Genomic DNA, 12,457 nt, shown 5'->3' on the forward strand with positions numbered 1-12,457 from the left:
TTCCCTTATTTATTAATCACTAAAAATGTGCCTCACAGCTGAATCTTATGGAGGTATTTTCTCAGTTGAGGTTCCCTAGTTTCAGATAACTCTAACATGTGTCAAGTTGACATAAAACTAGCCAGCACACATTTTAGGAGTTTTTTTTGTTTGTTTGTTTGTTTTATCTTTCCCTGCCCCCACTCCACCCCCATCCCCAATCCGTCCTTCTTAGGTTCCTAGCTTGGTGGCTGGAGAAATAATAGGAGCTGAATAAATCCTTTGAATGAGTCAACAGGCTAAGGCCCAGGTAGCTTGCTGGGAGTCCCTCCCCTTTTTAACATAAAGATCTGGAGGTTGCCTTCTGAACACCTTAGAGCGCTGGGTCCCGCAGAGCTGAAGCTCTAGGCCTCAGGTCTGTGGCTGGGAGGGACATCAGGTGCCAGTCAGTCCTCCAGTTCTGCCGCAGTAGTGCTGTTTCCCCGCCCAGCTTCACCCAAGGTGCAGCCCGACCTGCTACCCTAGGTAGCCGGCCGGAGGTGGCGGGCCGTGTTCCTCCCACGGTCCTTGCGTGAGCCCGGGAGGGACGCCCGGAGCTCCTGGCAGGTTATTTTTAGCTGGGGGAGGGGACGGAGCGGCGGGCCCGGGCGCCACTGGCTGAGGTGGCCACGGTGTCCTCCGGCAGTGCGCGCCGCTGTCCTCGGGGACCTGCGCTCGGTGGGGGCGGGGAAGGCGGCTGGAGAGCGCGGCGGGCGGGAAGGGGCGGAGAGCGCGCTCCTGCGGAGGAGGCTGTGCTCATCCCGGCGGCCGAGCGCTCCAGTACTCGCCGGGCTTCGCAGATGGCTTGCCCCGCTCTCGGTCTGGAAGTCCTTCAACCCCTGCAGCCCGAACCACCTCCGGAGCCTGCCTTCGCCGAGGCACAGAAGTGGATCGAGGTAGGTGCCGCCACCGGCGGGCGGCCTTGCAGGGGCGCCCCGAACTGCTGCCCCGAGAGCAGCGACCTCAGGTCCAGCCTTCCCCCACTTTCGTGGCCAGCTTCCCCAGGTCACCCTCCGCGGCCTTCGAAGACTGAGATCCCCTGGCGTTGGGGCTCTGGGATGGTGGGCGTGAACAGGGGGGACACTGAGGTCTAGCTGTGCGCCCAGGGGCAAGAGGCTGTCCCCTGCGCCTCCATCCTTGCTGCCTGCGGAGCTCGCAATCTCCGCTTGGTTTGCAAGTGCTGCTACGGGTAGCGCAGTGCGAGCCGTAGCGCTGCAAAGGCGCCGGGGGCTCGAGCTTCCAGAGCCCTTTGCGGGAGCCGTATTTCGGGGTGTCCTGCTGTCTGCTCCACATTCCCGTGGCCTCTCTCTTTGCCCTTCCGGAGCAGAGTTGGCAGTGTCACCACTGAGGCTCATACCCATCCAAGCCTCTTGGCTGTGTTCTGGCACCCGTTCAGGTGCAAGGCTGGCGCAGAGCACAGCGCAGGGGGGAACCTGCAAGACCTAGTTGCGAGTGCACTATCCGCAGATACGCTGCCCAGCTATCGGTTGTCCCAGAGACCGCAGGGTGGGCTGCAGCAGGCCGCGTACCGGGCCAGGTTGGCACATTTCACTTCTTAAATGGCTCGGTGGAAGGCCAAGGAAATCACTGGAGCTCTCGGCTCAGTCCAGGAAGCGCTCGCTGGGTGATCCTGATTCATGATGTCTATCTGCAGGTGCAGCTCAGTAGCCCTGCTATTCTGAAACAACCCGGCCTTTGGGTTCAGGACGCGTGGAGGGCGAGAGTGGGAGAGGTGATTTGTGATTCACTCTTGGGATTCCTATGGACCACCTTTCTTAATGCCTTGTAGAAAGTGAATTTGGCCAAATGGCGCGCAACCCCCTTGGCCTGAGAGTTCAAAGGAGGATGTGTGCAGCTAAGTCGTGACCAAGCAAGAATACACTTCATAGTACTCAGAGGGTCACTTAGCGACCCCATCCCCACCCTTGGGACAGCCCAGGTCTCCATTGTTGGTAGGGTGATAGAACTATAGGACTGCAGATTTAAACCTGCTGAGTTGCCTGCAGAGGCCATTGCTGGAAGGCTCAACCACAGGCCGCCTGCCACCTTTCAGGGTCAACAAGCTTCCTGCATGCAAAAAAGCTCCTTAGCGTTTGGAGCCATCTATTTAAAAACGGAACTAAGGAAGCAGAATATATACCAGGCACCATTATTAAAAGCCAGGATTGGCTTGTCTCTTGTAACTACCAGATGTAACTTACTACCGGATGAGAAAAAGACTCTTATTCTTGCTGTGTGGCTGGAAGGCTTGGAGCGTGACAGGTGTTCTTTCTGAGTTCGGGGCTCACAGGCTCACTGGAGACGTTTGTAGCCGGTAGTGGAGAGTTGTGTGACAGTCTCTTTCAACTTCTTGAATCCTCTTTGGGGAAAAATTAGCCTCTCTGCTTTCTCATAGGCACGTGATTTATTCCCAGTTTCTTTAATTGATAGGAGTATTGACACACGTCCTGCCTTTAAAAGTGCATTGTGGTATAAACTCCATGCAGGATAGAATGCAAATCTGAATCTCATATCTCTGTGAATTTTGGAATCCATACACATATTTATTACATCTCCCTATAGATCAAGATATATAAGGATGTTTTTTTTTTTCCTGGTGGTGTTTCAGGCTAAACATTACACAGTGTAAAATATTAGCTTTCATATCAGCTTGAGGAAAGAAAGAGACACTTTAAGAAAGCAGAGCTGGGTTAAGCTCTAAGCACAGTTTAGAATGACTCTTGATACTTTGCCCTTTAAGCCAGTCAAAGACAGTGAAAACCCAAATGGTGTGCGTGTGGCTTTAGGACCAGGCTGCCAGGCACGCTGCGTGTGCATAATTGAAGTGGCCTATCTCCTTTCCACAGTGGAGTTGGATTTCATCAAAAGGGGAGTTTCCTCTCCTAAGCCCAGGCTGGGTGAAAAGGTATGTGTGTGTGTGTGTGTGTGTGTGTGTATGTGTGTGTGTGCATGGGGGGGGGAGTACTCAACACTCCCCCCCCTTTCCCCTTCCCATTCTTGAAATGTAAATGCCACGTTTGCAAACTGGGAGCCAGGGGCCATAACAGATGGTTTTGCACACAGTTGCCCAGCGAACAAAGATTCCTGGGCTAAGACAGCAATAATGTGTGTCTTAGTATGAGCTACTTCCCAAGGGGATTCTTATCTGGAGACAATCGCATCTCCCCTTAGGGGCCCATTGTCTCGGGCAACATCCTCATTGGGGAGGGCTTTGTTTTTCGGTTTTGTTCCATTGGTGATTAAATTTCCCACAGGCCTTTTTCATTTTTCTTTCTGTGCAGTCAGGACTTTTACCTTTTCAGAAAAAAAAAAAAAAAAAACACAAACCCAAAAAACCAAAAAACAAAAACCGTTCCCTTGGGTGCAGCAGGTTAATAAACAAACTTTGCTACTATTCTGCCTCCTTAGTTCTGGGCTTCTTTGAGTTGGTCTGTCTAGAGAATTTACATTCTTAATAAGGCTCAGGGAGCTAGCTTCCGGACACAGGTTCTTAACAAGGAATTTCTCAGCCTGCAGCCTTGACTGTTTGAAGACAGCCTTACTGGGCAGGAAATATGGTTCAGAAGCCAGGCTCCTACCTCCCCCAACACCAGCTTCTGCTTCAGCTGCCAAAGGTGAACTCGATAATAAAGCTGGGCTCGGTCAGGGTCGCAGACCGGGTAGGGACAGTTGGGTCACATTTGCAGAGACTTTTCACAGTTGTAGGAGCAGCCTGAGAGCACCTTAAGTGGTTTTGGGGAGGGTCCTAAGGGGAGACAGCAAAGTTCAAGGAATAATTCACTCTCAGCAGGCAGAGGCAAGGCTAACTTCCTATTGAATTGCCTTTCTAGCTTATTTTCCTAGGGCAGTAAGCTGCACAGTGGGCCAAGAGGCCCAGCTTCCTAGCTGGAAGTCCTTGGGTGGGGACCAGGTCTGTCACTTCTAGCTGAGCGACCTTGGGCAAACTGCTTTTCCTGTCCTTATGTTTCCAGATATTTTCTTTGAGAGATACCTCGAATTAACAACAAAACAACAAAGGGGGTATTGTTGAAACATCTGTAAGACAGGACATTAAGCAACACCGCCACAGGATTTTATACGTGAATATATTTTAAAATGCTTTAGAATAGGCTCGGTGGTTAAAGCATTTTCCTGGTGAGCGAGTGGATTGGTATTTGGATCCGTAGCGCCCACCATGTCCCGACTATAGTTCCAGCACTGGGATCTCATGCGAGCTGGCTTGTCAGACTAGCCCATGGCAGGGAGCTCTAGGTTGAGTTTCGAGACGCTGCCTCAAAGAACAGTATGGGGAGTGATCCAGGAAGCCACCTGATGTCAGCGTCGTGGGTCCATATATACAAACACATGCATGTGCACGCACACACACACATACACACACACACCAAATCCATGAGACATGTGCATGTTAAGAAAGTACTCAGAATAGCACCCGGTACTGCTCGAGTAATGGTGTCATAGTTACCATTTATAGTACTGTTGCTGTTATTCTTACTATTACCATCCTTGCTACGACTGTTGGTGCTATTGCTAACAGCAACTGAATTTTATATTGTTCTGTTTTGGTTTCACTCTTTTATTATTTTATTTATTTATTTATTTTCAGTACCAGGAGTTGGGCAAGTGCATTCTCACTGCCCTAACATCCCTAGTTTTATATTAATGTTTTGAGACTCAGGCTTGCTAAGTAGCCCAGGCTGACCCTGAACTCTAGACCCTCCTGGGATTATAGGCATAGACCATAACTGCCTGGCACCAAGCCTGAGTTTGAGAGAAATTCTTCAGAACTATAAGTTTCTAGTGTACTTACTATAATTCAGTTACCTACTGATTTCACTTCATTATATTTTAACTTACTTAATGCTTGGTCAAATCTAACTCTAGGCAGGAGTTGACACCATCTCAGTCTATTAATTCTGACCACTCGGGCTAGCGATTAAGTCGATATTGCATGCTACTCTTGTTTGCTTTTAGGGAGAGAGGAGAGCCTGTGATAGCTTACCTATGAGATGACCTCACAGTCTCCTAGGGCTTAGAAAATTACCCCTTGATAGTAGGTTGAACTTTAACATGTAGTGCTAAACACCAAGAAAAATCTTCAGTACCCGTCCCCTGGAGACAGTCCAATACATTAAACTGGAGACCGGCAAGGTGGTGGCTTATTTTTGACTCCCTATATCCCTTTCTTCTATGCTAGCATTGATATTTGTTTGCAGGTAGACAATTCTAATATGCCTGGTTCTCCTCTCCCATTTAATCTCTCCACCCACAACAATATTAATCTGTTCCAGTCTTTACTTTTCTCTTAAGTGACAGACACTTTCTGGAGGACCGGATGGCCCTTCAGTCGGGTTCCACTTGATTTGGATTGGGAACAGCTTGCCAAGCCTTTACGAGGGAGGGGCGGAAGATTTCAGGCCAGCTCAGTGATCTCAATTTGAAAACTTTCTGGATCCCTTTAACTGAGTCATAGCACGCGCCTGGGGTTGGTGATGAGTGTAGCCTTCTTTGTAACCTAAGCCAAGATTCACGTGAGTGGGAACCTCACTTTCCTAGGTTCACAGGGGATTACGGTTTTTTTTCATTCCACTTTTATTGAGATCTGCTTCTGAAGGTTAAATGCTCTGAGGGTGTCTTAGCACTCTGATACCGGGAGGCGCCATATAGTTTGGCAGTAGGGGAAATTTATGAGTGGCTTTTGAGTTAATTTAGCATTTGGTGGCCAGTAACTACGACATTGGCGATATCATACCGTAAGTTGTATAGTCATAGTTATTCAACTTCTCTGCCGCTGTAAGGACTCTTATTATTATTATTATTATTTTTCAAATTGCAGTGAAGTTTAGGTTTGCAAATGTTTCTCCAGCTTTGCTTACAGAGAGCTGGGGAAGAAAAAGAAAGCCTGGCTGAGCAGGATAGAGAAAGCTGATGTATAGCCCAGAGCAAGCAGCCGCTTTCTGAACAGTGACATTTAAGTAGTCTGTATTACAAGGGCTGCTGTGACACAAAGCTGTCACATGGTCGGAGAACAGTGAAGGCCCAGAGATTTGGGGAAAGGGGAAGTGGACAGGGAGGAGGAGCGGACTCTCCTTGCTTCAGCGTCTCCCTGGAAACTGATTGTATCAAACAAACTCTAAATGGGCAGACAGAGCCTTGGTCACCAAGAAGGGGGGAAGGGAGGACATTTGCTTCCAGCAGCTAGAGCTCTGAGCACCCTGCTCCTCACTGACAGATGACAAAGGACCCATGATGTCTACATCTGGCTTTGACTTCATGGGTGGCAGTCAGTGCTAGGTGGGACAAGGCAGCTCTGGAAGTACTGGAAATTGCGGGTTTCTTTTTCTCCCATTCATTAGGTGACTCTCAGACAGGAGGCAGCATGCTAAGTATGCTACTACTGCTTGGGATGCCAGGTTATAGCTATGGAATATTTACTATTTATTGGCATTGGGTGCATTCTTCTTTTCTCTCTTTCTTCCTTTTTCTTTTTCTTTCCTTTTTTTGAGACAGAGACTTTCTGTGTAGCTCTAGCTGACTTGGAACTTGCTATACAGACAAGACTGGTTTTGAACTCACAGAGATCTGCCTGCTTTTTTGACTCCCATCTCACCTGGCAGAACACAAATTCTATGTTTACATAGTAGGTACTGTTGTTATCCCCACTTGTAGATGAGGGAGTTGAAGTTATGACAGATTAAGTGTCTTGCTCAACAAGTAAATGGTAAATGTCAGAGGTAGGACAGGCATCTATAGGGCCCTTTCTTAGATTTTACAAATATATTTCTGTATTATATACTAGTATATATTATATACATCAATTATTAATACATGTTATAAATCTACATATTAGTATATGTTATAAATGATGTGTTTATATATATGTATATATATATATATACTATGTATGTTAATATATATTACATATACATACATATATATTACAAGCATATTTCCACTTATTCAACATTTACAGACAAGGAGACTAGGCTTCTAGGAGTCGGAAAAGGCTCCCCTGATCAGCTTAATTCCACAGTCCTTGCCATCCGGTTCCTTGTATTTCCCTCACTTAGGACCATGCGTCTCCTGTAAGGACTGTGTTGGACACAGTGCTGAGGTACACCTCTCGTGTGCGGAGAGCACGTGGATTCAGGAGCTGCAGCTGTCCAGATGAGTCTGTTCCCTTCAGCTTACAGTGTTCTTCAGGACTCAGGGTTGCTCTCATGTGGACAGGCCGCCTTACCGGTCCCTAGTAGGTGGTGCTATTGAGACAGACAGGCTAGAGGGATCAGGTTGCTCCCCCGGCTTGCTTGCCTTCAGACCTTAACCTTTCAAAGGCATGAAGATGGAGTCTGAAGTGTTTCGTGTCTGCTAATGGAGGTCATGGCTCTCCTTCCACTTTTATCTTCAGTGCTGGGCCGTCATGGGCCATGCTGAGTGCACAGCCTGCAAGTCCTTGTGGCATTTGGGAATGGAGAGAAGGTACAGTCTTCACTTCCCTCACTCCCCCTCGTGACTTCAACTGGAAAAAACCATGCCCGTGTGGTCTGTATGGTTTGTGCTTCGAATGTGATCGTAGGGGGTGTGGGGGGAGGGAGACATCTTTGGTCAGTCCTGGCATGTTCCAGGGCAGGTGGCATACACACAATGATGAGGCCCCACAAAACAGGTGACAGGGATGTCAACAACAGCTGTGTATAATGAGACACTGATGGCTGCCAAAGAGGCTTCCATGCCCCTCTCGGAAGGGTCTGCCTCTTGGTTGAATTCAACCTTTTCACTCTTTGAAGATAAAGTCCTGCCCAGATGAGAAAACTCTCAGATGAAGATGTCTCGGGGAGGGAGAGCGGGGGGTGGTGGTGGTGGTGGCAAAGATGAAAGAGGCAGTATGCCACCGGCCCATGGATTTATTGTTGTTTGTTTGTTTGTATGTATGTGTATTTATTTTTAGGTGGGTCTTTGTAACCCAAAGCTGGCTTTGAATTCATGTCCGTGGGTCTCACCTTCTGAGGGGCTGCTTAGGACTATGGGCATGCAGCACCCTGCCCAGCTGATTTTTGATGAAGATACTCTCATTGGAAACTGTTTGTGCTTTTAAAGCATAGTTCACTGCTTTAAGAGTTAAAAAAAAAAAAAAAAAGGCAATGCAATGTTTGTAATTCACTTCCTCCCTTGTTCTTAAGGCTGTGTGTGATTACATTATAAGCAAAGGAAAGTATCTGTGTGTACTTCACATAGAGAAGTGAAGGTTGGGAAAAGGATGACTTCAGTGCAACTAAATGGGAAAACGAGGTGTGACTGGAACCTTACTGTAAAGTGACTGATAATTATAGCGGTAGCTGGAACGGAAGGGTTGCCAGATAATATAGAGGAAATAATGGTTCTTTTAAAGAAGCATGACATAATATTGGCAAGGCTTCCGCCAGGACATGAGATGTTTTATCTATCTCTCTGCGCATGGTAGAATGACGTAATGGAATTCAGGTCTGCTGTGGAAAAAGTCCACGTTTGCTGTGTTGAGAACAACACATCCAAAGTGATGTTCTTGTGCATTGGACCCTGACGGGTTACCTCTAGGAGCCCAAGGAGCCCCCTTGGACATCAGTGAAAAGGCAGGGTGACTTGGTCTTATGCCATACACCTACGCAATCACTTGGCAGATAACTTTTTCTACTACACTTACCTTGCCAACAAATGCCTATGTTTGTGTCTACACCGAGCTATAAAGAATGAACTGGTAAGCTAGTATGGAAGGCTAGCCAATACTATGGGCTGCTGGGTAGTTACTGTGGTGAACTACGATGAGATGTAGTTTGTCCTTCTGGTCAACATGACATGTAGGGGACACACCCCACCCTTACCTCACTGCCTTTATAGAGCTATATCATAGAAGACTGAGTTAGACCCACTTTCACTTCCTCACTTGCTTTTTGAGTAGAGGTCCAGGGTTCGAAGGGCTGTGGCCTTTTTGTTGCCATGACTCAATATTTTAGAAAAAGAAAATCCCCAGGCTCATTTGTGATCACCAAGTGAGGAACTGAAGTTCGATTTATTCCAGTGAGTAGATTGCTCTTTTCCTTCCTTACAAAACATTTCTGGCAAATTATACTCAATTGTTTTTTTCAGTGGGATATTTTATTAATCAACACATTAAGCACTCAAATGGTTTTAAATATGAAATTAGTTAGTTGGGATGCTCGGCAGTGCTCATTTGTGAGTGTTTTTTATTATCAAATCATGGTTAAAAAAAAAAACCCATCAGCATGAGCATGTGAAAGTGTGATTTAAGAATTCTTACCTGAGAGAAGTGTACTGAGTTCCAATGGTAATGCAAGGCCCAGTGCTAGGACCCAGTGTTACAGGATGCAAAATGTTCATAGTTCCTTCCTTTGGGGAAATCACACTGAAAGAAATGAGAATAAGTGACTATCGACAAGCTAGGCTAGATATTCTAAGGATGGAGAGTAGGCTGGGTGTGGTGGTGCACTGATATAAGCCTATATTCAAAATGAATAGGTGAATGAATGAATAAATAAGTAAATGCTGTATGGGGATGTTCAAGGTGACAGAATATTCTTCCTATAGATGAGGGTTCTTAGTCAAGGTAAAATTTAAGCCAAGAATGTTGCAAGGTTCTAAGCAGGGGTGTTAGATTGCTACTGATTTGTGGCTTTTACAATGATTTCTTTTCATCTGGGGCTATAACTAAGTGAGAGAGTACTTGTCTGGTGTGAGGGAGGCCCTTGATTAAACCCCCAGTACTAACACACACACACACACACACACACACACACACACACACACACACACACAAAATCTTAACGTTCTACAAGTAGGGTGAAGGTCTATGTGTGGAGAGAGGCAGAGAACGGGGAGTTGTAGAATATGCCTGTATGTTTCCTTTCCCTTCCTTCCCTTTGACTGTGTACCGAACACCAGACCTACAGCTTGGTAGTCTAGGCACGGGCTCTGCCACTGAGCTGTGGCAGTGGCCTCCATGAGTACATTCAGGGGCTACTCATCAGCATCAACCAGACCCTTTTATCCAACTCACAGAGAAGGTTAGAACTCATTTTCTAGGAGAAATGTCAGTGAAGACCTTGAGACTTACACTTCAGGGTTCAGGGATTAAAACTCCCAGGTAAGATGGAGTTTGTAGAGCCTGCCCTGTACTCAGACGTGATAAGGTCCAGGAAATAATCTGCCTGCTTTTCCAAGTGCAAGCAGAGTAACTGTATCCAAGACCTTAGGTGGCAACTCACAGATACCCTCTGATTTGGAATGCTCTTTGGAAGCCCCATCAATTGTCAGCGATCTTCTCAGGGTCCAATATGGATGCTGGAGTGTACCACCACATCACCTCGCCAGGCAGTGGAATGGAGGATTCAGAACTGGAGATGCAATTGTCCCTGGAAAGATGCCTTCTGGAAAACTCCTTCTGGCACATCTGTTTCATTGTTACTGCTCAGAACAAAAGCATCATAGCTGTTGCTGGAGAAGGGGCTTTTTCCCTCCTCTTTTCACCCTCCCCTCTTCCTTCTCCTCCCCTCTTCTTCCTCCTCCCCTCTTCCTCCTCCTCTCCCTCATCAGTATCATCAGTCAGGTACAAAGAATCTATGTCCCAATCCTCAGAATAAAGGAGAATATGGCCCCTGGTATGTCTCTTCCTCGCTTCCCCGGGGACAAATCCTTTAGGACCTTCAACATGACTGCCTGGGAGACATTCTCTGCAGTTGGCTAAGCTCACAAATCCCTTCCTTCCCAGTGCACATTATACCTAGAGCATTCATCTCTCAGAAGAACTGCGCCTGGGCTTCCATAATGAACGTGTGCAGTGTGAGAGCTGCCTCGTTAGATGACCATGAGCGCCCATGGCCAAGGATCAGTTCTTCATCATAGTCCTAGGACCTCCTCATTCATTCCTTTAGGTAGGTTAGCCACAAAGCCCATGCCACAGAGTCTGTACCTGGACAGCAGGAGACACTTGATTCACACTTGGACTCTGCACAGACAGAGAAAATAGAAGCTGTTATGGCTCTAACAGGAAGCAAAGTGTTTTTCAGTTTTTTTTTTTTTTTTTTTTTTTTTTTAGAATGATCTTAAAAAAGCAGGTCACCTAACTGTGACCTGGAGACAGTGAGTGACTAGACTCTTGGAACGTCATCCCACCTCGGGCCCTTTGGTAGATGATACCTATTAGAGGAGCCATTTAAAGAGTAGCTTGCCCTGAAGTTTGGCCTCTGGTAGCACTCAGAACTGAGTTTTTGGCTAGATCTGATTTAACCATAAGCAGGCATGTCCCGGGATGTTTGTCCTTCCTGTTCCTTACCTCCAACAACATTCAGGGCCCTTCCCGCACCTGCTCCAGATGTCCAGCTAGTTCTTACTTCATAATTAGGAGAGGAAGATTGGAGTATTGATTGTGAGATACTCAGCACAAAAAAGCACGGAAGTGTGCTGTGTGTATGTGTGTGTGTGTGTGTGTGTGTGCATGTGTGCATGTGCGTGTGTGTGGTTTAGTAGGTTCATGGCTGTGACCATTGTCACAGTCTAGTGCCACCTCTGAGAAGCAACCCCCTCTTGCCTTTCCTATGGGAAGTGGAAAAACTAATGACTGTGGAGCTGAAGCCGTCATTGGCAGACAGATGTGGTTATTGCCTGTTTCCTAAGGGACCTTGTAAGTTGTCATAAATGGGAGGGGTAGGTGACAAGCGAAAGCCTGACTCATCCTGTGGTAAGAGTCACTGGAATGTGACAAGGTACCGTGACCCAGCTAGCCCAGAGCCAGAATAAATAGTAACAGTAATGATAATGAAAGCTCACCCATTCCTGACCATTTCTCATAGGCTGGTGACAGTGTGGATGCTGGGCTGGTGACAGAGTGGATGCTGGAGCTAACGAGATGATAAATATAAATCTGTAACATCTGGTGCGATGTTTCTCAACCAAGCAGCTTTATGCATATTTTACAGATGGGGAAACTGGAGCACAGAAGTGTTAACTGATTTGTTTGAAACCACATAGCTAAGCAAGTTGCAGACTCGAGATTTAAACCCCAGGCAATCTAGTTCCAGAGTTTGGCCTGTGACAGCTTTGTTCTATAAGGAGACCCAAGCCACAGTCATCAATGGCTGACCTGCCCCTCCCCCTCCAGCTCAGCCCCTTCAGGAGATGCTGTTTACTGAGCATCTCTGCAAAGCAGTGTTGGTTGCTAGGAAACAGTTCCATCTATGTGGTACCCAGGCACATTCTTTTCCAACTGAAGCCCTTTCAACTTTTTTTTTTTTTAAGATAAAATTTGTCAGGAGAGTGGTTAGGACTTGAAGAAAAACCCCTTAGAGTGGACCAAGCCAATGGGTAGATCATGCTGTGTTCTACCCTCTTCTTCACCTGTTCTTCTCTCTTTTACTGGACCCTTATTCTGTCTTTGGATGTGGATACAAGG

General features: G+C 46.9%; 1 protein-coding gene across 5 annotated transcripts in view; it reads left to right on the forward strand.

The window, feature by feature from the left end:
- Positions 1-743: 743 nt before the first annotated feature.
- Positions 744-12,457, forward strand: part of Limch1 (LIM and calponin homology domains 1) — a 315,834-nt gene continuing 304,120 nt past the window's right edge. For all 5 annotated transcript variants that reach the window (XM_021210512.2, XM_021210511.2, XM_029545188.1 and 2 more), the window contains exon 1: positions 744-914. In XM_021210512.2, coding sequence (XP_021066171.1) covers positions 819-914 — 96 coding nt within the window. In that variant the 5' untranslated portion in view covers positions 744-818. The remainder of the gene's footprint in view (positions 915-12,457) is intronic.

This window comes from Mus pahari, chromosome 13 (assembly GCF_900095145.1).
Source record: "Mus pahari chromosome 13, PAHARI_EIJ_v1.1, whole genome shotgun sequence".
Taxonomy (NCBI): Eukaryota; Metazoa; Chordata; class Mammalia; order Rodentia; family Muridae; genus Mus; species Mus pahari.